A 21,330-nucleotide genomic window follows, 5' to 3' on the forward strand; every position below is an offset into this window, starting at 1 on the left:
GGAGGAGACAATCAATAATTCCGGGCTTTTGCCAAATCCCAAATTCGAGATCCCGCTTAAGGCAGCTGCCGCATGACCATATATCTCACGCCCAATTGAATACGTACAATGCCTACGCGCCCACCTTCACCCCATAAATAATATTTACAATAAAATGAGACTGTTCACAACAAAATGAAACTTTCCTTCCATCCGAAAGTACTTTGTTTCTCACGTTTCGCATTCACCCCGCCGGATTTAATTTATCGAAAAAACTGCCGAGTACACTCGGCTCAACCGCTAATGTCACAACGAGCCGACTGTACACTTTTCTGAAGCGAAAACTTATTCAGGCGCACCACACATTTTATTCCCGGGGCAGTGAATTAGTTTCATGCGACGCGCTAAAATCGTTCGCATCATGCTAAAATCGTTCGCAGCAAGCTAAAATCTCTAAATTTTCACTTCTGTCGTGCACACTCTTTTTTTTTCCTGCGCGATATTTTCGCTCTCACGTTTCGCATTCACCCCGCCTGATTTAATTTATCGAATAAACTGTCGAGTACACTCGGCTCAACCGCCAATGTCACAACGGGCAAGACTGTACACTTTTTTCTGAAGTGAAAGCTTATTCAGGCGCACCATACATTTTATTCCCGGGGCAGTGGATTAGTTTAATGCGACACGCTAAAATCGTTCGCATCACGCTAAAATCGTTCGCAGCAAGCTAAAATCTCTTTTTTTTTGCCGCGCGATATTTTCGCGTTTCCGCCCTCCCACGCCCCGATAGTGTTATTTATAATCGCTGCAGGAAAGGTCGCGTTTTAATTTTTATCGTGTTAAATGGTCTCCTTAATACGGCGCGTTTTTTTAATCTCGTCTGCTTTACGACCGCTCTAATGAACTGTTAAAGTTTGAAATAGCTCATCGCAGCTTTGAGACGGGGTCGTATTTTTTTACGTAGGTGTTGTATTTATAAATGTGCAACAAGGCGTCCACAACCCCGAAAAATAGAAATGAGGGTCAATGTCGCACCCTTGCTCGTCCACAAATAAATTATTTCGCTATTTATACTTCGATCACAGTGAAGAATTTGCCAGGAACGATGTCGCTCCCTGTTTACCGATTTATGAGGAGCACTCGGATCCCTTTCTCGATTCCCTTTAATCTCTTCCTTTGCCGGCTGCATTCGCGATGTTAATGGAGCTGGTGTGTGCATTTGGCGAAAGCTCCTCCGCCGAATTAACTCCTGATCGCCGTCAAACTTAAAACGGAGTTGGCTTTCTTCCGGGACTCAGCTGTCGCCTTTTCAACTCTCTCCTCGTTTCAGACCTGCCTGAAGGAAGCATCAGCCAGCTGGAAGTGGTGGGATCGAAGACTGTCAGTCTGGAGGCTGAGAGTCTGGCAGGCTGCCAAGTCCAAGCCCTCGTCTTGACCAATAACCGGTTGCAACACGTGGCGGATCGAGCTTTCAGGTGAGTCATACTTAACACAGCCAGATTTCGAATCGATTGATTAGTACAAGGGGGCGGCGGTATCTCGGAGTTATCTTACCGCACGGGTCAAGACAATTACGATAGTGTCACAGAGGCTGATTAATCGCGGCCTCCGAGGATAATCGAAATGGATGGTTTCTTGAAGATGGATATTTATTATTTACCGGGGGCGGCGATGATCATCCAGATGCACCACTTTAATCGCTCAAAGTAAATGTGCTCTGTCATAGCCGGATGACCTTGAGTCGTAAAGCCAACCTCCATAAGAGAATGCGTGGGACGCACTGCTCAAGATTGTAGACAATTAAGCATTTGGTAAAATCTGTATTCAGCGCAGTTGTTCACAAGATACATAGTTATTATGGGTTGAGCGCATTAGAGGGTGAGTAAAAGAAACTTGCACGTGCCTGGAAGGGTGTTATTACACCATTGAAATGTTCATTGGAATTCAAAGCGAGCGGTCCATCCGATAATCGAACGAGTTTGGCATTCTGTGACTGGCGGTGTTCTTTTTGCATAATTTTATCGGCGCATGATTTACGGAGGCCTCCAACTGCCGCCCCCGGACAAACTATCTGTAATACGACTCTGTCCAAGTGGTGATGAATAACCGCGCGCGATTAGGTGGGATGGGGCAAAAAATTGCAATAAAAATTTCGATTTCTGGATTGTCAGAGCTGTCGAGGGTTAATTAATAAAGATGTGTCGCGGCAGCCTTGGGGGTGACTGCGTTGCACAAACAGATCCGAAACTATCGATCAGTAGTGTCATAATGGCCGATGTAAACTAGTCTGCATTCCAGTCGTTGGGTTATTATTCCCGGGCGCGCCTTAAAAGCTCCACTTAGCCGCGTTGCCTTGTAAATAAAGTTTAATAAACTTGAACAGCGCTCAGTAATTGATAATTAAGTAGTTGAAGAAGATCCTCGAATCCGGACGCGAGCTCCGGGATTCTCCACTGTTCAATTATTCAGTGCGATAGTTTAAGAAGTTGACTGGAAGAATTGTTGCGCATTCTGCTGAGCGATTTCGATTTATTTTGGGGAAAAAACCAACCCGACGCTCTGCACTTTATTGGATTTTATCGGAAATTGTTTTTTTCTGTTGTCGGTGCAGTTCCGAATTTCGAAGGTTCGATGGATTGAACCGGGCGCAAATTGCTCTGTTACACGTAAATCGCGTGCGCATTTACATACTTAAATCTTATCTGTCAATTGTGTACTACTCGCAAACAAGGTTTCGCTATTTGCGTCGGATAAAATTGTCCACGGTAATTCGAGGGAAATGGAAGCGCAAATTGACGCCCAAATCGGTCAGAGATGCTGCGGGGGACGCGGCTATTTGTGCTCTATCCCGCGCAAAAAATTTCGGCTGCCGTAAATCAGGGAAACGCTGTCCAGACCGTCACATTATGCACGTCGCCGGGTTGGGGGCAAAAAATAAATCCCCAAGATTGGCACGAATTTTAAGAGTTTCATTAAATCCGCGCTATAAATTATTCACTTTATATTATCAAACTGCCAAACTGGGCTGTAAATTTGGCTAGCCATCGACATCCCACTTCCTTCGGTATATTTCCCGAATTTCCAACGCCGCCCCCGCGCGTGTAAATAATCCAGGCGGCGGGATCGCTTTCTAGGTGCAGATGGAAGCGCATTAATAATGCGTCAAACAATTAAGTCATTGATATCCGAATCCGGATCGGGACAGCGACGAAATGCATTGCAACGTTTCGAATTTGCATCAGTCTGAATAACCAACGAGATATGAGTTATGTGTGTAAATTATCTGTTTGATGTTAGGTAATTACGAAGGGATTAAGTTCCATACGTCGGCATATAAATGGTAACTAATGAGCGGGCAGAATCGCCTAATGAAAATTTTAAATCGCCAATGATATTTCATTTTACCTGTTACGCTATTTGCATAATTTTAATCTCGGCAAGTGTAACGTGGAAGTCGCGACGTAAATCACGGGGATGATTTAGAAGGGGGTGCATTTTTGGGGGGCGAATCGGCCTAACGATTTTCATTTCCGGTGCTTGCCGTATAAAATACGTCAACATTTTTGCCGGAGCAAAGGAATAGGGGTGGCACGGGTAATTTCAGGGGGGGGGGCAAAAAAATACAAATAGGAGATCAATGTGCAAATGTGTGGTTAATTTTTGTGAACAAATTTATTGGGCAAAAACAAAAATTTCTATTTCTGCTCTTTCACGAATTTTTGTGGCGGTTTAAGGACTGATAATTACATCAGGTTCTATGTCATAATAACAAATAATAAATTAATAATAAAATAATGGTGGAAGCGGCGCGAAGGATTCAGAAGATCTATTCGAAGGTAAAATAACCAGAACTAATTTTTTATCGGATTTTACTCGTTGATACTTGGGCATTTTTATTCAAAGGTTAAACCCTCGAGCTAAAGCTCTCGGGCCTTACCAGAATAAAAATGCTCAAATTTAACTCGTAAAATTGTCAAAGCAAAAAAAAAAAATTTGGGAAATTTATCAGATATAAAAAATTAGGTCGTGTTATTTTTGGCAAGATTACAAACTTTAACGTTATAGTATTTTACATTACAAGCCAGGTAAAATGGTTTTTACTGGCGAATGGAGGATATAACTGACGAGTCGAAGACGAGTCAGTTACCTCCTTGAGCCAGTAAAACCAGTTACCTGGCGTGTCTTGTATAATATTTTATTTGTTACTAAATTGTAAACAACTAAATAAAATTAAAAATGATCAAATTCTGTTTTCTTCCAAATTATTGCTCAAAACTCAGAAACCTTAGAAGTACAATTACTATGACAACGCGCCGTTTGTTCAAATTGTTTATTTCCGTCAAGATTTTTTCTCAAATGAACGAGGCAGAAGAAATGAAAAAGGAAGCTATAAACGTGGCTTCCAGTTTACTGCCAGCGAAGTCTTTAGCAAGATATGAACGAGAATATGAAGAATTTAAAAATTGGCAGAAAAACAATAACGTAACTAGTGTAACGGAAGACGTTCTTTTGGTGTATCTTCACCAACTATCAGACAAATTTAGCCCCAATTCTTTGTGGTCGAAATGGTCCATGTTAAAAAGCTGCCTGGAAATTAAAGAAAATGCTGAAGTTCGCAGGTTTGTTTTCCTATTACAGACGTTGTCAAAAAAGTGATATTTTAACTTGACATTTGTAGATTTCATAAGGTAATTGCTTTTCTCAAGAGAAAGAATGAGCGTTACGTGCCGAAGAAGGCAAGGGTTTTAACAAAAGAGCAAGTGGAAAAATTTCTTGTTGAAGCTCCTGATGACTATTGGTTGTTATATAAAGTGATTACAATTTTTGGAATTTTTGGTGCTTGCCGGTGTGACGAGCTTCTCTCGTTGACGGTGAAGGACGTAGAAGATGTCGAGAAATATATTATCGTCACTTTACGGAATACAAAGAATTTAACAACAAGGAGATTTACGATCACAGATGAGGGCTGCAGTTTTCAACCTTGTGTTTTGTACAGAAAATATGCAGCTCTTCGTCCTCGTCAAGCAGACCAATTACGTTTCTTTTTAACCTACCGTAATGGCAAATGTATTTCCCTCAATGTTGGCCAGCACACTATTGGCGGTGTACCGAAAAAAATTGCAACATACTTAGGGCTACAAGAACCTGAATTATACACAGGTCACTCATTTCGCCGATCAGCAGCAACAATGGTTGTGGATGCAGGTGGAGATATTTTGACACTAAAACGTGCGGGAGGATGGAAAAGTAGTGGAATTGCGGAAGGTTATGTGGGTGATTCTATCAATAAAAAAATTGAAATTGCGAAAAAAATGTTTCCTGGACGAAACTCAACAGATGTGGCTTCCACTTCGACAAATGTGGCTTCCACTTCGGGAGGTTCTACAATTAATTGTCCAATGACGAGCGAATTCACTTCCGCTTCAGGAATGTTCGACATTAGCGGAAATTCTAATTGTACATTTAATTTTAATTTGTATGAAACAAAGAAATAAAAATGTTCAAATGTTAAAAACGCTACTATCCTTTCCAAATTTCAAATTTCTCTACTAACTTGTTAAATTCATAACTGGTCTGCTGTCAATTTAACGCTACTAGCCAGTTAAAATGACTTTTCAACGTCAAGTGACAGTTCGAATAAATGACGTTTACAATTTAGTAACAAATAAATTATTTATTTTATTTGTTACTAAATTACAATTTAGTAACAAATAAAATATTATACAAGACACGCCAGGTAACTGGTTTTACTGGCTCAAGGAGGTAACTGACTCGTCTTCGACTCGTCAGTTATATCCTCCATTCGCCAGTAAAAACCATTTTACCTGGCTTGTAATGTAAAATACTATATAATACCTACAGTTATTAAAAACAAAATTATTAAAAACAATTTGAGAATCTGACAGGAGTAGCATGCAATTTTAATTACTTTTGACAAATGACAGAGTAATAGGAAGTTTTTATGGCGATAAACATTTTTGATTGGATGAAAGCAAGCGCTCTGATTGGTTGAACACGCACGTTTGATGTATGTGGGACGTGTCAAATTTTGAATGTGCCGCTTTATATGTAAAATAAAATCGGCAAATTCGGAATGTCACATTTTCAGGTTAGATTTTTGGTTAAATCTTACCCTCACAAATTTTGTTTAGCTCTAAAACCGGATGTATTTGCAATTTGTATTGAAAAATACAGATTTTTGGTGTTTATTAGCTGTGATAAAACAAATGTAAGGAACAAAAACTGGATTGAAAAGCGCGAATAAAACGCCATTAATGTGACATTAAGGTGACAGTTAATAATAAATTAAAATTGGGCTTCTGTTTCGAACAGGCGGCACAATAATATTCTTTCCAAAGCTAGCTTGACCCTACAATCATTTATAGGTACCCTGTATTACATTACAGAGAAGAGAAAAAAATCCCCTGGTAATTTTTTGTGTGGCCATGCCTCAATTTATTAATTTTTTTGACATTATTAAATTTTTTCACTAGAAATTGTTGTTGCTGCTGGTAATTTAAACCATATTATATACAGTAATGACGCAATGACTAAAGTGTCCCTTGAGACAGATAGAATTGTTTGTAAGCTATTGTTATCTATCTTCATTACATCAAAACGTGCTTTGAAGTTATTAATAATGACAAGAATATTGAGCGAGATCGAACACGCTCACTTCTCAATTATTGAATATTGAGAATAAGACACTAAATCAGTATCGAAGCACCAACCTTCCAGAAATTTGCATTTATTAATTATCTTCATTTATGCAGCGATTAGGAATTTATCAGAGAAAATTAGGACAATATTGATTGGATCAAAATAATAATAATAAAGAGAAGTTAATTAATAATAAGTGAAGTCAAGCAGTGTCGGGTGTGGTCAGTGTATGGATGGGTGATCGCCGGAGTAAAACAGGTTTCTGTAACTTCAATACTTCAAAAGCTTCATTACCTGAGAGAAATATCATTTATAATTAATAGATCCGGCCCCGACGAGTGGTGCGTTCACAATCGACTCTTTAACTCCAACTTTGAGGATAAATTTAAATATACAGGGTGTGCCACATACGTATTAAGAGTTTTATGCTGATTTTTGGTTATAGAATCAGCACTGAAAGTTTGTCGGTGGAATTCTGACACACCCTGTATAAACCTGACTTGACTTAATCGGTCTCAACCTGAGATGTTTTTCAGTTTTAATTTAGATAAACTACCAAACATTACAAACATAAGTTTTAGTGGTTTTAATCTCAGGTTGAATTTTATTTCAATTACCAAAATATTTCAAATAGGTACAGATATGGAAAAATAATTTGGGTACATTTTATCCTGAAAAAATCACTCGGACCCAAAACCGAACACAATTAGGACAGCCCCGTTGAAAAATTACTTTTCATTAGATATTCACGTCGGGAGAAAGATAAAAGTTTTGGTTTCGGGCGAAAATAAATTTTTCCAATAAAAATTCATGTCTCAACAGTATTGTCATTTTTCACGGAGCATCAGCAAAAAACTTTTCTCGATTCCTGAAAGGGCTTCTCCGACCACACGACGTTTTGTCACAATTGTTCTGCACTCCCACCCTCGTGAAAAACATTTTTTTTTTATAAAATATTCTCCGTTGCATATTTTCGCATCGCGTGCTGAATTATTATTAAAAACGTAGCTTTCACAGGGTGAAAGTCATTCCGGGGGTTTTATACATGTGGCTACATAAATCAGATGTGTAATTTCCAGAGTCCTTGGTCACAATCTGGAGTTTTACTTCACAACAGGATCCCTTTTGATGCTGGGCGAACATTTTTAATTAAAATTGTGAAATAACGAAACGGCTAATTGAATAGAATTTAATCAAGACTCCATATTGCCGCGGATATGACCATATCCATTTCGTATTATGTCCATTTAATAAATTTTTCGTTTACGATATCGATTCCGTAGCTATCAGTAAAAGCTACATTACGCGGCGCTTTATTTAGGACATTTCTTTATCCACCACTTATCGCCATACTTTGTTCGTGTAACTGAGTCATTAGTGTCTAATAAAATAACAATAAATTCCGGCTTGGCAGCTTAAAACCTTGTCCTCCACAAAAATAACAACCCCCATCGACGAAATTTTGATTTTGGAACGACAGTCGCAAACAAATTCATTTCGAAAGGAAAATCTTTATTCATATTTTATTATTTATGCTTTCGGTAAAAGGAAAAAAAATTCGCCCCGAAACTTAACACGCTTCCGTCAATTAGCTACGTGCATTAACATAATAAAACATAATTTATGAATAATAAAGAGGATATAAATAATGAAAGCGGCGGGGCCACAGAGGCTGAGCCGGCTCTGTTGCCGACTTATTTGGTAGTAAAATGGCAGTGTCGTGGAGTGTGGGGGACTAATTTACACGCAATAAAACTTAAAAATATAAAATATTATCAGATGGGTCAGATTTATGGCGCACCATGAAATTCGCTCCATTAGAATTAAAAACGTTCATTATTTAAGCGACAAAATGACGGAGTGTGAAAGTGATCGATACGCAACGGTTGAACTGCGATAATATAATCCAAATATTCTAACATCATAATTTAAATTTTTAGTACAATAGATACTTGTAGGAGGATGTCTGGTGCGCAACGGTTGAATTTTCATAAAACTATGATTTTTAATTTGGAGGATTGCGATTTAATTATCATTTTCACATCAATTTAGCCTGAATTCTGTCGCTAATGCAAAGCTTCTGGCATTTGCATCGCATTTGTAATTTTGCGAAATAAATCTACCCCCTGCTAGACAAAACTTATTACCGTCAGTATATTAAACAAATCCCACTACGAATATGTCTTTCATCATAAACCAAATTGTTAAGAGTTACGACACACTCTGACTGCAGAATCTAATTTGCTTACGAATGCAATGCAATAATTCACCCGCTGAAATTAACCTGAAATTAGTACCTAATAAAAAATACCACTCTCATACCAGGTCCTAAACGCCACCGTGACAAACTGCGAAATCTCAGATAACGCCTCATGAACGTGCCGACATTTCTTGATTTTTCCGCGACTGTCTGTCTGGCCTGGACGAAGTGGGGAAATGCGAGCGACGCCACTGACCCAGAATGAAAGAAAAGTGGCCGAAGTATTACGACAATCAGTCGGATGGGTCCCTTTTACAAGCGATATAAAAAATCAAGTTTTATCGTAAACTGAGATTTATTCTCTTTTGCATGAAATAAACCTTAAAAGAAAATTATTGGACGTCCGTTTCAGTCAGTCGAAAAACTCCAGGCTTATCTATCCTTACAGCGACATCGCAGGATTTAATGCAGAATTGATACTTCCCGGAATACGGCGAGATTAATTTGTACCAGCCTGAAAAATCATTTCCTGCGAGTGATGTACCTTGAGAGTTTCAAGTATCAATAATTATGTCGGTCGCGTTTTGACAAAATTGAAAATTGAATATGTACTTTGAAGTGTACGAGTTTTCGGATTAATATTTATACGTCAAATTATTGAAAGGGGCAGTTTTTATTTTTAAATCTTAAAAGCTCTGGAATGTGAAAGAGCTGCAAAAGAAATTCAAAAATGGTGGAGGTGCCGGGTCAAAATAAATACAACATCATCTAATATTCTAGTTTGTTGCTATAGTAAAAAATCTAGGAATTAAAAAAAAATTCAATGAAACACACTAATGTCTCTCCAGAATAAAGAGTTAGATCAAAAAGAAACTGTGTGTTTCTGATTCCTCATATAGGAGATAATAATGGAGTTTTGCATAAGTGAATGAAATAGTTATTTACAGTAAGAATGAGGAAGGCAAAGCTTTCGTTCACGCGCTTTGTGGACGACACAATTCAAGTGAACAAAAGCGGCCTTACTCTCGAGTGCTCTATTTGGTTTTGTTCGATACCTCCCCACAAAGTGAGTGTAATTTTGTATTTAAAATTTTAAATAAATCACATTTTTGGACTGATCTGTTGCTATGGAAAAAATAAAATCAAAATAAATAAAGTTCTGTAACGTCCATAAAATGGTTGAGGGCACATTGTGGAAATTGTGGAAATGGATAATGAAGAGTTATATGTTCCTGATGATGTCCTGGAAGAGGCAAATGCCGCGAGGTACCAAATGTTGCCTTAAAAATGAAAATTACATTATCAGGAAACAAATTATGCATGTATGAAAACCAATGAGTGAAAGACAAGGAGCGAAAAACGATGAGCGAAAGTGACGTGAACGAAAGAGAAAGAGAAGTAATTAAGTAGTGGGTTTCATAAATGGTAGAGGTGCTAAAATATGTCTCTCTTTGAGAAACTATATTTAATAAATATCGTAATACAAATTAAATCAAAAATTATACAAATCAAAATCAATGTCAAAATTTCTAAACCATACCTTAGCTACTCATAACCAAGTTGACAGTTTTTTTGAAAATATCAGTTATAATGACGGTAAAGGTGCATTTACATTGACACTTTTTGAAATGACAATAACAGACTGCCCAGGATTCCATGTCCCTCATTGTACATATGTTATTTCCTATGATGGTAGTTAAGAATTTACAAAAATGGTGTTGTGTAGATTTGTTAATTACAATTTATTTATTAATCACAAATTAATTCAAATTAAATATAAAGAAACCTGCTAATATTTTTTGTGTCTGAGAGACTTGTAAATAATAATAATTGGTAAATAATCTCCTAAAATGCTGAATAGAAGAAATTGGCACTTGCGAACGTAAAGATGATAAAATGAACATCGCTTTCTTGGTTGAGATTTTGTAATAAAAATTGATTTTATAAAAATGCACGCCGCTATCAGGTAAACACTGAAAGAATGCAAACAATTATTTTTTATATGATCGGCTATACCTAAGCTAAAGACGGTGTTATTAAAAAGTCGTTATATAAATCAAACAAAAAGAAATCACAGACTGAGTTTTGATACTAAACAAATAGTTGGAATTTATTGACACACTAGCTTTTGACCGGGATTTTCTCGATTGGATTTCACTGAACGGTAAAGACAACAAAACTGGTGTATTTTCATAAACATATATTCAAAGTAAATAGAGATTTACTTGAGAAACCGCTCCAGAATTTTGTTACAAAAATACTCCGACTTGCTTTATCTGTTTCGTTACTAGTCAAATTCCTTCAATGGTTTTCACTAAGAGAGAAGTTAAAGAAATGCTCCAATGAAAACCTGAGTCATACAGATATTGTAGTTTTTTTATTACAAATGCTCAAGTGATACATACATAGATAAAAATTTTGTCATTTAAAATGTCGTGATTACAAAAAATATCCGTTGAATAATCGTACATTTTTTCTATGTTTTAAAATGATTTTTTGGCTCTAAATGACACATGTTTACACGTTGTGAACAGCTACAGTATCTTGATTTTTACATACTAACCAAACTATCTGTCACTTTACCGCACGGAGTGTGTAAACTAACACGAAAATTTTAAGCTTTCAGGGACCTCCAAAAAAACTGTTAGCTTATCATGAATAACCGTTTATACTAAGACAAGATACCGCTACTATTTAATTGTTTTCGTCTAAAGTCCGGTGACGCCATCTTGTGGTGTAAATCATAAGCATGTCAGGTATCGGTATAATAGATAACTAAGAGTCTTTGACAGGTTTTGCAAAATTATTGGTTACAACAAATTTAAAATTTGAGAAAACGAATAATGGGTCGTCGGCCAAAAAGATTAATACATTACTAATGCAGTAGGCATTTTATATCACGCGGTTTTTGTTAAAAGACTCCCATTCGCTGTCGTGTTTCAATCTAAAAACCTCGCGCTGTAAAATGTAGCCTACCGTATTTGTAATGTAAATAACTTCTGTCCAAAATTTTCAAGTGAATGTCCTGAACGTCGTGAAAATGGTGAACATAATAATCTTTTCACATACACTTGATGTTAAATAAATTGTTCTTGTTTGTTCTAACTTCTACTCTTAATGATATAATCTACTATTGTAGATTCTTCTTGTGTAATTCATCAATTACAAAAATGGTGGATGCGCCGGGCAAAATAGGTAAAAGTAAGTATGTCAAAGTCTAACGCTATTACAAATATTAAAACAAAAATTGTGAAATTACACAATGGTGAATGCTCCAAATAATATAAAAAGCTTGATAATGTAAAATATCTGCATAACTTGTATTGTGATGAATCAGACAAAAGAATCGATAATGGTTGAAACAAGAATTAATGAGATTAATAACCTTCAAATTTGGGTTTTGTAGCGCTCTTGTTTATAAAATAACAATCCTGAAGGTAACGCAAAAATAAATTTTATCTTCAAGAGGTCGAAAATAGCGCCTTTGTGTATCTCCACAGAGACGCTTAAAATTTCTTTTTTTTTCTGAGCGGAGTAATCCTAGGAGTAGAAGTGTCCCACAGGCGGCTCGACCGGGTCAAATGTAAGGTCATTTGAAGTATTTGTCACGATTTATTTATCAATTACACGAAATATTTAATAAATAAAATATCCCCATTATGATATAGCCTCCAAAAAAGCGAAATAACGAAATTATTATCCAATATTTAATCGATTCGACTGTGATTAAAGACGAGCCGCCCTTTGTGAGACTTGTGGGCGTGGCCCATGGATGTCAAATTAGATGTCAAACAAATGTCAAAAATAGCGCAAGGTTGCCCTTCAGTGTTAATAGGTAAACAGTTGTAAGTTGTAATCGTTTGCTATTTACGTTTTGATAACGTTTGTTGTATTTAGCGAACATCTGAAGTAAGTGTGTACTGTTAGAGCGCCGGCTCAAAAATTGATGCAGATCGCGGCAAACTCAATGTACGAGTAGATCTAATCCGACCACAGTCCCAGTTGACCTCAGCTGCGTTTCGGTCTTCAATATCTGGGCTTAGCACAAAAAGAGACACTTCTACTCTTAATGATATAATATATCGTGTGTTCCACAAAAAACTCACTCGCAGCAAGCCATGACAAAAATGAAGTATGTCTTAGTACCAGATGTGAAATGAACTACTAAAGTAAATTTATAGGTTATCTGTCACAACTCACAATATGATGAAAATTTGTAAGTAACAAATGAACTACTTCCAATGATCCTAAAATCGACATGACCAGTCTATCTATCTCTATAGTCATGGCATACTGCGAGTGAGTTTTTATTGGAACACACGATACTATTTTCCACTGCATTCTAACTGGTCAACAATATTGTTACATTTCTCGTGAGTTATTCGTTGCACACTTCAGTTTTCGTGTGTGTATCAAATTTTTGTTCCCAACTTAGTCGGACCAAACTCCCAGTTATTGCGTAAATTTTTCCAAACACTCACGTAACAGGAAGAATCGTGAAACAGTGTACCAATTAAAATTTTAATTTCCGACCATGTGAAATCCCACTTTAATTAGTTCACTCTGCACCTAGGTAAACCTAATTAAGTGTGCGCGCGCTTTAAAATAAATATTTGGAACCAATTTGCCCTCCCCTCCCGAAGCTCGTAGGCCTGCTGGTAGTTTCCGGGACAGCTAGTAGTTCGAGTCTAAAAAAAAAATGATCGGAGCTTAATCGACGGAACCGATGGGTTATGAGAGCGCTGTAAACGTCGATCAAACGACAGCTTTTATGTAGCCTTCCAATGGAATTTCGGCTTCGGCAATGAACAGTAAATTTCGCGATTTGAAAGCTCACAATGGGCCCGCGAAATTTATTTATATTTTATGTGGACGGCCGGTTCGGCACTCATTAAAATTAATAATTAAAGCTGTGCTTTCGTTATGCGCGAAATGTGTCACCCAAACAAAAAACCCTCCAACGCTTCATCATTATTCGGCACATTTAAAACAATTGGAAGTGTCGAAAAATGTTTCGACTGACAGATGGCCGGTTTTGTTTAATTGCGATAAAATTAAAGTGGAACGCGCCGTTATGGATGCGCCGATAACGCCGACAAACGAGGATATTTTTTATGCAAAATTGGCCGTTATTTTTTAAGTTTATTGCCGGAAATGGCTCTTGTCGCGCCGTATTGTTCCACACTGGAGATGTATTTTTTCGCCATTGTTCAATATGGCGTCACCCTCGCACTAAACATGATTTATCAGCGCCCTCTGCGTTTTTGCGTTTCCACGTTACGACAATGACCCCCTGAATATCGAAATTCCCCACAATTTACCGACTCATATATTTGAATCAGATGGAGACGCTCGAATCCTGCTCGTACGTCGTAAAACAGCCCCCATTGATTGCGCCAGACGAAACCACCCCTCTGCCGAGATATCGGCGAGTTTATGTAAACTAGTTTAATTTAGTTCCGTGTCGCAATCTCGCTCCTATTGACGAGAGGAAGTCCGGCTCGTGAGGGCCAATAATTCCACCAACCACTAAAAATGGTCACGGGGTGCTGAGGCAGCACTCGGGATGTCACTCCTCCAGATATGAGTTTCGGTGATATCGCCCCGTAATATACTGAGCTTTCAAACTTTACGAAGGACATTGGCATCAACTTGTCCAGACCGACAATAACGATAAAAGAGGAAAAATGGAAGCGCCGCAAATATACCAGATTAATTTCGTTAAATAGTGGAGATGGGAAAAGTTAAAAGTGGACAGGAAATGTAAGAGAACTGGAAGGATTAGGGTCCTGCGCCCTGAAGTATTTTATTTCTTACAAATGACAGTTACGACAAATGGGATATAGACATTCGTAGAAGTGTCGGATTCTCTCACGGGCTGTGACCTTGGAAATATCTGCGCGAGGGCGGAGCGAAAACATCGAGAGAGATGACACTAACGTGACGAATGACGATGTTTTCCGGCCTACTTGAGACCGATATTCGTCGCAGATATGACTCATAGCCCATGAGAAAATCCAACACCTCTACCGTGCGTATGTGAAGTGTACACAACGAGGCTGCTGCCGAGTGAGAATGACTAAATGAAGTCAAAAAAAATGTAAATCTCTCAAAAATCTTTGACGCCTTTTTTACAAAAATTATATCTAATTTGCCCAGACAAATGAAAAAATTAAAAAGAAACAAAGAACAACAAAGAATGTGTTAAATTTTCATCACTTTTTATCTAACTATGAACAAATAGCTATAAAAAGAGTAAGAACCATCTTAACTTCATTAATTCCGTCAAATATTGCAGCAAACGAGAAAAGTTAAAAACGAGCACAAAATTGTCCTCCAGGAAACGTAAGAGAAAACTTGTCAGGAATTAGGTCGCCTCATATAAAATCTCCAGTACATTTATTTATCGGAACCGGTCCCGCCCTTGTTGCTACCCAAATTGAGCAATTTTCTGATACCGCCTTTTATTAGACGTTATTTTGTATTTTGTGTTTTTTATTCCACTTTTGCTGCATATTTCAATAATTCTCGCATCTCTGGATTCGGGAGCGCTAACAAGCTCCATTATATTCGCAAACGATCACCATAAAAAAGCGTATTTATTCTCAACCGTCTGCGCTACGGCATTCAGGCAATTAGAACTCTCGTCTAGAGTTCTTCACGCAACACTAGGATTGCAAAAACTGTATGTCTGCTGTAGACTCACCTCTGTCGATTTATGGGGTTGCTGATAGTACTTACAAACCCCAAATTATTATTACTCTGCTGCAACGCCAAGATACTGCTACTTCTTGTTCTGCTTGTTGTGCTTAATAAATCATCATCCTGATGGTAACATATTTGTTCCAGTTCGTTATGGAAAAGCCTCACCTCGTTGGATCTCAGCTATAATCAACTCGACAGTGTTCCTTTCGCCGCCCTCAAAGAGCTGCGAAGTCTGCAGTGGATTAATTTGCACGGGTATGTTCCTAGCTTTCTGAAATTATCTTTTATACTTCCCGTGTAGTTATTTCTGCACAAAGATGCGCTTCCAACTCCCGACATAAAAGCTTTCTCGTGTGTCAACCCAAACAGTTTTTAGAAAAGAGACGGAACCCCTCGAAGAAAAACTGTTAAGTAGATAATTGCCCCGGAGGAAGCGTTGTGCTTGTTTCGACGCTTAATTTCCTTCCAATTGTACCCAGCACAATCCCGGCCCTGTTTCCTCTTCATAATCCCGGAATTATTTTTCAGGAGAGTTGCGTCAAGATTTACCTTTACAGTTGTGATAAATCAAATTTGCGTATCTGGAAGAAGCACTATTTTCGAATTATTTGTAGTAATATTGTGGAGAGCTGGAAAATGAAAATGTCTGTGTGGGAGATAAAGGAGAGGGAATAAGTTTGGAGACGAGACACCTGTGTACAATTTGATTCCACACACTTCTTGTAGCCTTGTTGACAAACGCCACCAACATTAATTAAATTCTGCGTTGACACACGTGGGCTTGGCCTCTTCTTTTAAATATTTACCCACATTTTCACTGTCATAATACTCGCTTTCAAAGTAAACTCGGTTTAGAACTGGGAGGCACAAATTTAACCCGAGTTTACGGGGTCCAGCGACGAGATCTAACAGATCTACTCGTGTGATACAAGTTTTAGAGTTTCACTCATTATTTGCTAATTAATCGAAGAAAAGGGTGTGGAAACTTGTGCTTCTCAGTCTAGACTCGGATTAGATAAACCGGTTTAAGCGGTTTTAATGAGAACATTCCAGGCGATATGAAAAAATCGCAAATTTTAGCTTGAAATGCGATTGAAGAAGGAATCTCAATTTCGTGAGAATCGAGTTCGGTCTTTAGAATACAATAAGACGAACGTCCTCCCCCAGTGACAGAAACAATTTTAATGAAAAAGTACCACCTACCCCCGAGAAGGGGTTTGTTGGCAGAGGACGGATCGTTATTAATCCTAGAGATTATAGATTCGCGAGTCGTCGACAAATCCCGACAATAACATAAATCCGTTTAAAATAAAGAAAGGGCGGCTAACGGCACCATAATCGTTATCTGGATGGGGTGCGAGCGCGGTCAGCGAATATCCCTGTAAATTTTTATTAAAACCGGTTTTCCACCCTCCGATACAACGCGGAAAACATGAACGATAAGAACAAAGCAATACGGTTTTAATCCGGGAGAAAATCCGCCGTAATAAAAGCATTATTGATAACCGCTCTAAATAAAAAGCAATAAAAAGTTGTGAAAGTTTAAACCCGGGGATTCGACCGGCGCATGCATGATCCGGGAAATTAAAGGAGTCCGGCGAACAATACGTTCTCCTAAAACTTTCAATAACTTTACATTCTAAAACTTTAACTTAACCGAGGTTTAATATGAATTCGTAATGGATATCGATCCACAAATCGCCCATGAATAATTGAATATTGAAATTGATACGGACGTAGCGATTCTTTTACGATTATTTGAAAATTTAATGAGGGGTGGCAGGATCGGATTGTTTCGGGAAATCTGGAACCGCAATAGCAAAATTTTTAGGAAAATTAGCGGGCGAAGTGAGTAGCAAGTAAAGTGGATGACATTAAAATTCTAAACTTTTAATTGTTTAGTTGGTGCAATATTAATATGGCTTTTAAATTAATTTTACATTTCTCTGCAACGAAACATGAATTACTAAAGGTATGGGAGTGAAGAATCGTGTAATAATATTAAAATTAAAAGTTTGAAAACAAATGACAGAATTGTAAATTTGTCCTAATTTAAGTTTTATATATATTTTTTTTAATTTATACAGGGTGAAATAAGTTTGGAAAAAAAAACCGGTAATTGGTGATAACGAGAAGTAGTCATAGACAAAAAAAATTTCTTATAAAAGTTTTTTCGTTTTGGAGATAAACATGATTGAAAATTTGGTCAAAATTGCTAGTACGCTGCTGAGTGATTACCTGATTATCTTGGTAGTTTAGCAACAATAATAATCAAAGGTAAAAGGTGTCCGTTAATCACAAACTCCTCTCGATAATTTCCATAGAAACATTTACAAAGCAGTGTGCGTGCACCTACGACTTTATTGTGGAGTTGATATAACAATGGTTGCTAATGAAGTGAAGAAATTCGGACAAATTTTCTCTATTCAAAGGCGTTAAAAATACAAGGATATAGGGTAATTTCCATCCTTTTGATTTCACCTCCAAAAGTCATTTACGCAGAATTAATTTGTGTTAAGGATACTCCACATTTTTTTTCCAAACTTATTTCAGAATCACCCTGTATAGTGTCTAATTATGGAGCTTGTTTAAAATGAGCGGTTAATGATGGCTATTACTCGTGAGGATGATTTCATGTCACGAGCCGAAGGCGAGTGGTATAATTCATCCGAGCGTCACTTCCAGTTTTGTGACAAATTTAGCTTTTTTACAATAAATAATTATCTAACGGGACCAAGTCTGCATAGTGTAGGGGATGAACCAAAGCATCTGATTTTTATTGGAGTTTTTAGACTATTTTATCAACTACGCCTCTCCAACTGATAACATTTGAATTTGTTGGTGATTGTCTGTTCACAATTTCAAAACTAGCAGCACTGACGACATAATTTTAGAAAAAATAATTTTGATGGTGCCTCAGGCTATAATTTCCCTTTCACAGTTTCGTCATCTGGAAAATGACTACCACAAAGGTTCTCTTTTAAATAATATTTCCCAAACAAGGGGGCCACTCCTGCAATTTCCTACTAAATCCTACATCCATCTGTGAACTTACAATGTATGCCCTGTCTTTATCGTTTTTATACTCCTGCAGCTCTGCACTGAGGTCACTTAAATTTAGCAACACAATGTACAATGAAAATTTGGAGTGCCTGACGCACAGATGACTGTTCTCGATCGCGCCGCTAAACTCGACTCCCGAGATTTTACCTTGCTGCGAACGATTTTAGCGTGATGCGAACGCGAACGCGTACGATTTTAGCGTGACGCATGAAACTAATTCCTACGTGGTGCGCCTAGAGAAATTTTCACTTCAAAAATTAAACGACCCATAACATTAAAGCAAATTTCGGTTCTGAAATTTCAGCAGCTTGGCTAGTTTCCAGCTTTCTAGGCGAGCACCGTACGCAATTCCGTTAATCCTGCGAACGCCTCAATGGCGTAAGCGATTTAAGACTTAAATCCGTCTGCGGCATACATCAGATGGCTTGTTTTTCTTAAATTAAAGCGAGTTTACGTGAAGTTTGAAACAGTGGAACTCGGCGGCTTCCTCTAGCTAAATACCCCATTTGTCAGAAGCAGCGTCTATTGGGAAAACGATTGCAATTTGATTCTAAGTGTGACCAGCAAATGACCAACACTTAACCGCAACGGTCGTTTTTGTTATTGTCACCCCCGAAAGCACCCTCCGTGCCGATATTTACCCGGAGCGGGCGTGATCGCGGCAAAATTCGAGGCTCGTCCATTAATGTAATGTAGACACAGCCGAACAAATAAACTTATGAGGTCGGTAAAATTCCGGTCAGTCCGGAATGCTGAAGATGGGATCGTGATATCGTGTTTACGTGAATGAGACGGCTTTCAGGACGGGATAAATACGATCCGGGGCGGCGGCGCTGATATTAAAGGAGTAACAGCTACCAGCCGTTGCGTGGATTCTTCTGCTCGAGGACATCTCGAATAAGATTGCCGTAAATAATTTATGTTCAATCAGATGAACGGGAGACACAAAGACCGCATGCAGATGCGCAAAAATAAACTCGACCAATAAAAAATTTAACACGCGGTTTAGGAAATGTCCGCCTTCGGGACACGACCCCAACAAAAAATGTCGTCAAAGGACTCGGTAATTACTCGGGAGATTTGCTGAGCTGAATTATTCTCATACAACGTGATCGAACAGAAAACAAATCAGAGCAGGCGTTGCAAATTACTATCGGTCATGTCTTAGCGGAAATGTCAAAGAAACGTCAACGACTGCTGTTGTTAACCTAGAAAACAATTTTTCGATTTCGGCAAAGTTTACACTGTATAAAGTGGCAAAATGGGTTTTACCATTGAAGAGACAAACAAATAAAAGAACCTTGGGTAGGTGAACGTGGGGCGTTTGAAAGTAGACTCCCCAAACAAGGAAATTTTGGTTGAAAAATCGCTTCCCGATAAGACCGGCGAATTTATGGTCGGCAAAATTAATGACCCCCCGTTGAAGGGTCCGCAACCGACCCCCTTAGCGCCCTTACATATCCAATTGTCATCCACGACGCCCAAAATCACACCCCGAAATCTTAGGCAAACTGTAATTAGCATAATCCCGTGTAATCATACACTGTCCTTTCGTCTCTGTACATAACTCTGAAAATGGTGCTAATGAGGACCGAACCGTTGCGGTCAACAGTGTAAATTATTCAGGGACGCCGGAAGAATCTGTTTGCAAGGGATGATTCGGATATTGACGCTTACTTAGGGGACCACGTCATACTCCACCATTACGAAAATGGAGATGAGACTTTTCCGGGGCAATTGCCAGAATCAATAAGTCGTAACGGCGATGGTAATCTTAAACGCTGTTTTCTTTTATTGGGGCAAGTGTTTTATGGGGCTGGATGGGCGGGAGCCGCGTTGCGGAAAGGATTCCCCCGGTAAAATATTAAGCAATTTGTTGGGTGACTTACAGGAAAATTTAGACGCTGTACACCTGGAAAAATCGGAAGATATGGACTTCAAAAAGAGGCACAAAAGCAAAACGAGGAAAGAATAGGTACGGTTTTATCCGGGGACACGGCATTCAGGCCGGATTAATTTATCATTACGGATATTATTATCAAGTAATGATAAAATTTATTATCAAATCAATCAAACGTAAAGCTTTCAGTTTTGGGGTATACAGGGTGTCCGCGCAAAAAGTTACAATGGGTTTAATTCTGATGTCCTTAATCCTTTTAGGATTATCACGTTATTACTCTATCGCCAGCCTGTCCCATTCACAATTTTGACCCCCTACATTTTTGATGACGTCCTACGAAAGAGAAAAAATTTTTTTGGAGGGAAGTTAATCAAAATCTGGCCCCAATTTCGCGATGGCCGCCCATTAACCGCCAAATCATTGTCAATTCACCTCACCCCCTCATTATTGGGGCGAGCTTTGCATTAAACGAATTAATAAAGTTTCGGGGACAGTCGTTGTATCGATCCCTCCTTTGACACCCCTCCCGGGCGCAAACTTTTAATTCCCGCTCGAAGACTTCTGGCAATTCGAAAGTCCTCCCCTTGCCCACATTCCTGTTTCGTTTTATCGTATGAAACTCGATCAATCGTTTCTAATTAAAAATTGATGTCCGCCGTTACTTTTCGCTTTCAGATTCTGATTGCTTTCAAACAGTCCGAGCCACTCCATTACCCTTTGTTAAGTTCCTTCGCCGCCTCCGCGATTCGTCGATATGGATTTGGCTTTCGTTGGCGATTTTAGCACCATAAAGATATCGCGCGATGCGGTGGCTCCGCGACGT

At 38.4% G+C, this 21,330-nt stretch overlaps 1 protein-coding gene across 6 annotated transcripts in view; it reads left to right on the plus strand.

Moving 5' to 3' along the window:
- Window positions 1-21,330, plus strand: part of LOC138141634 (chaoptin) — a 161,735-nt gene that overhangs the window by 134,431 nt on the left and 5,974 nt on the right. For all 6 annotated transcript variants that reach the window (XM_069062360.1, XM_069062361.1, XM_069036184.1 and 3 more), the window contains 2 exons: window positions 1,310-1,454; window positions 15,689-15,799. In XM_069062360.1, the coding sequence (XP_068918461.1) occupies window positions 1,310-1,454; window positions 15,689-15,799 (256 nt within the window). The remainder of the gene's footprint in view (window positions 1-1,309; window positions 1,455-15,688; window positions 15,800-21,330) is intronic.

The sequence above is a fragment of the Tenebrio molitor genome, chromosome 1 (genome assembly GCF_963966145.1).
Source record: "Tenebrio molitor chromosome 1, icTenMoli1.1, whole genome shotgun sequence".
Lineage (NCBI taxonomy): Eukaryota > Metazoa > Arthropoda > Insecta > Coleoptera > Tenebrionidae > Tenebrio > Tenebrio molitor.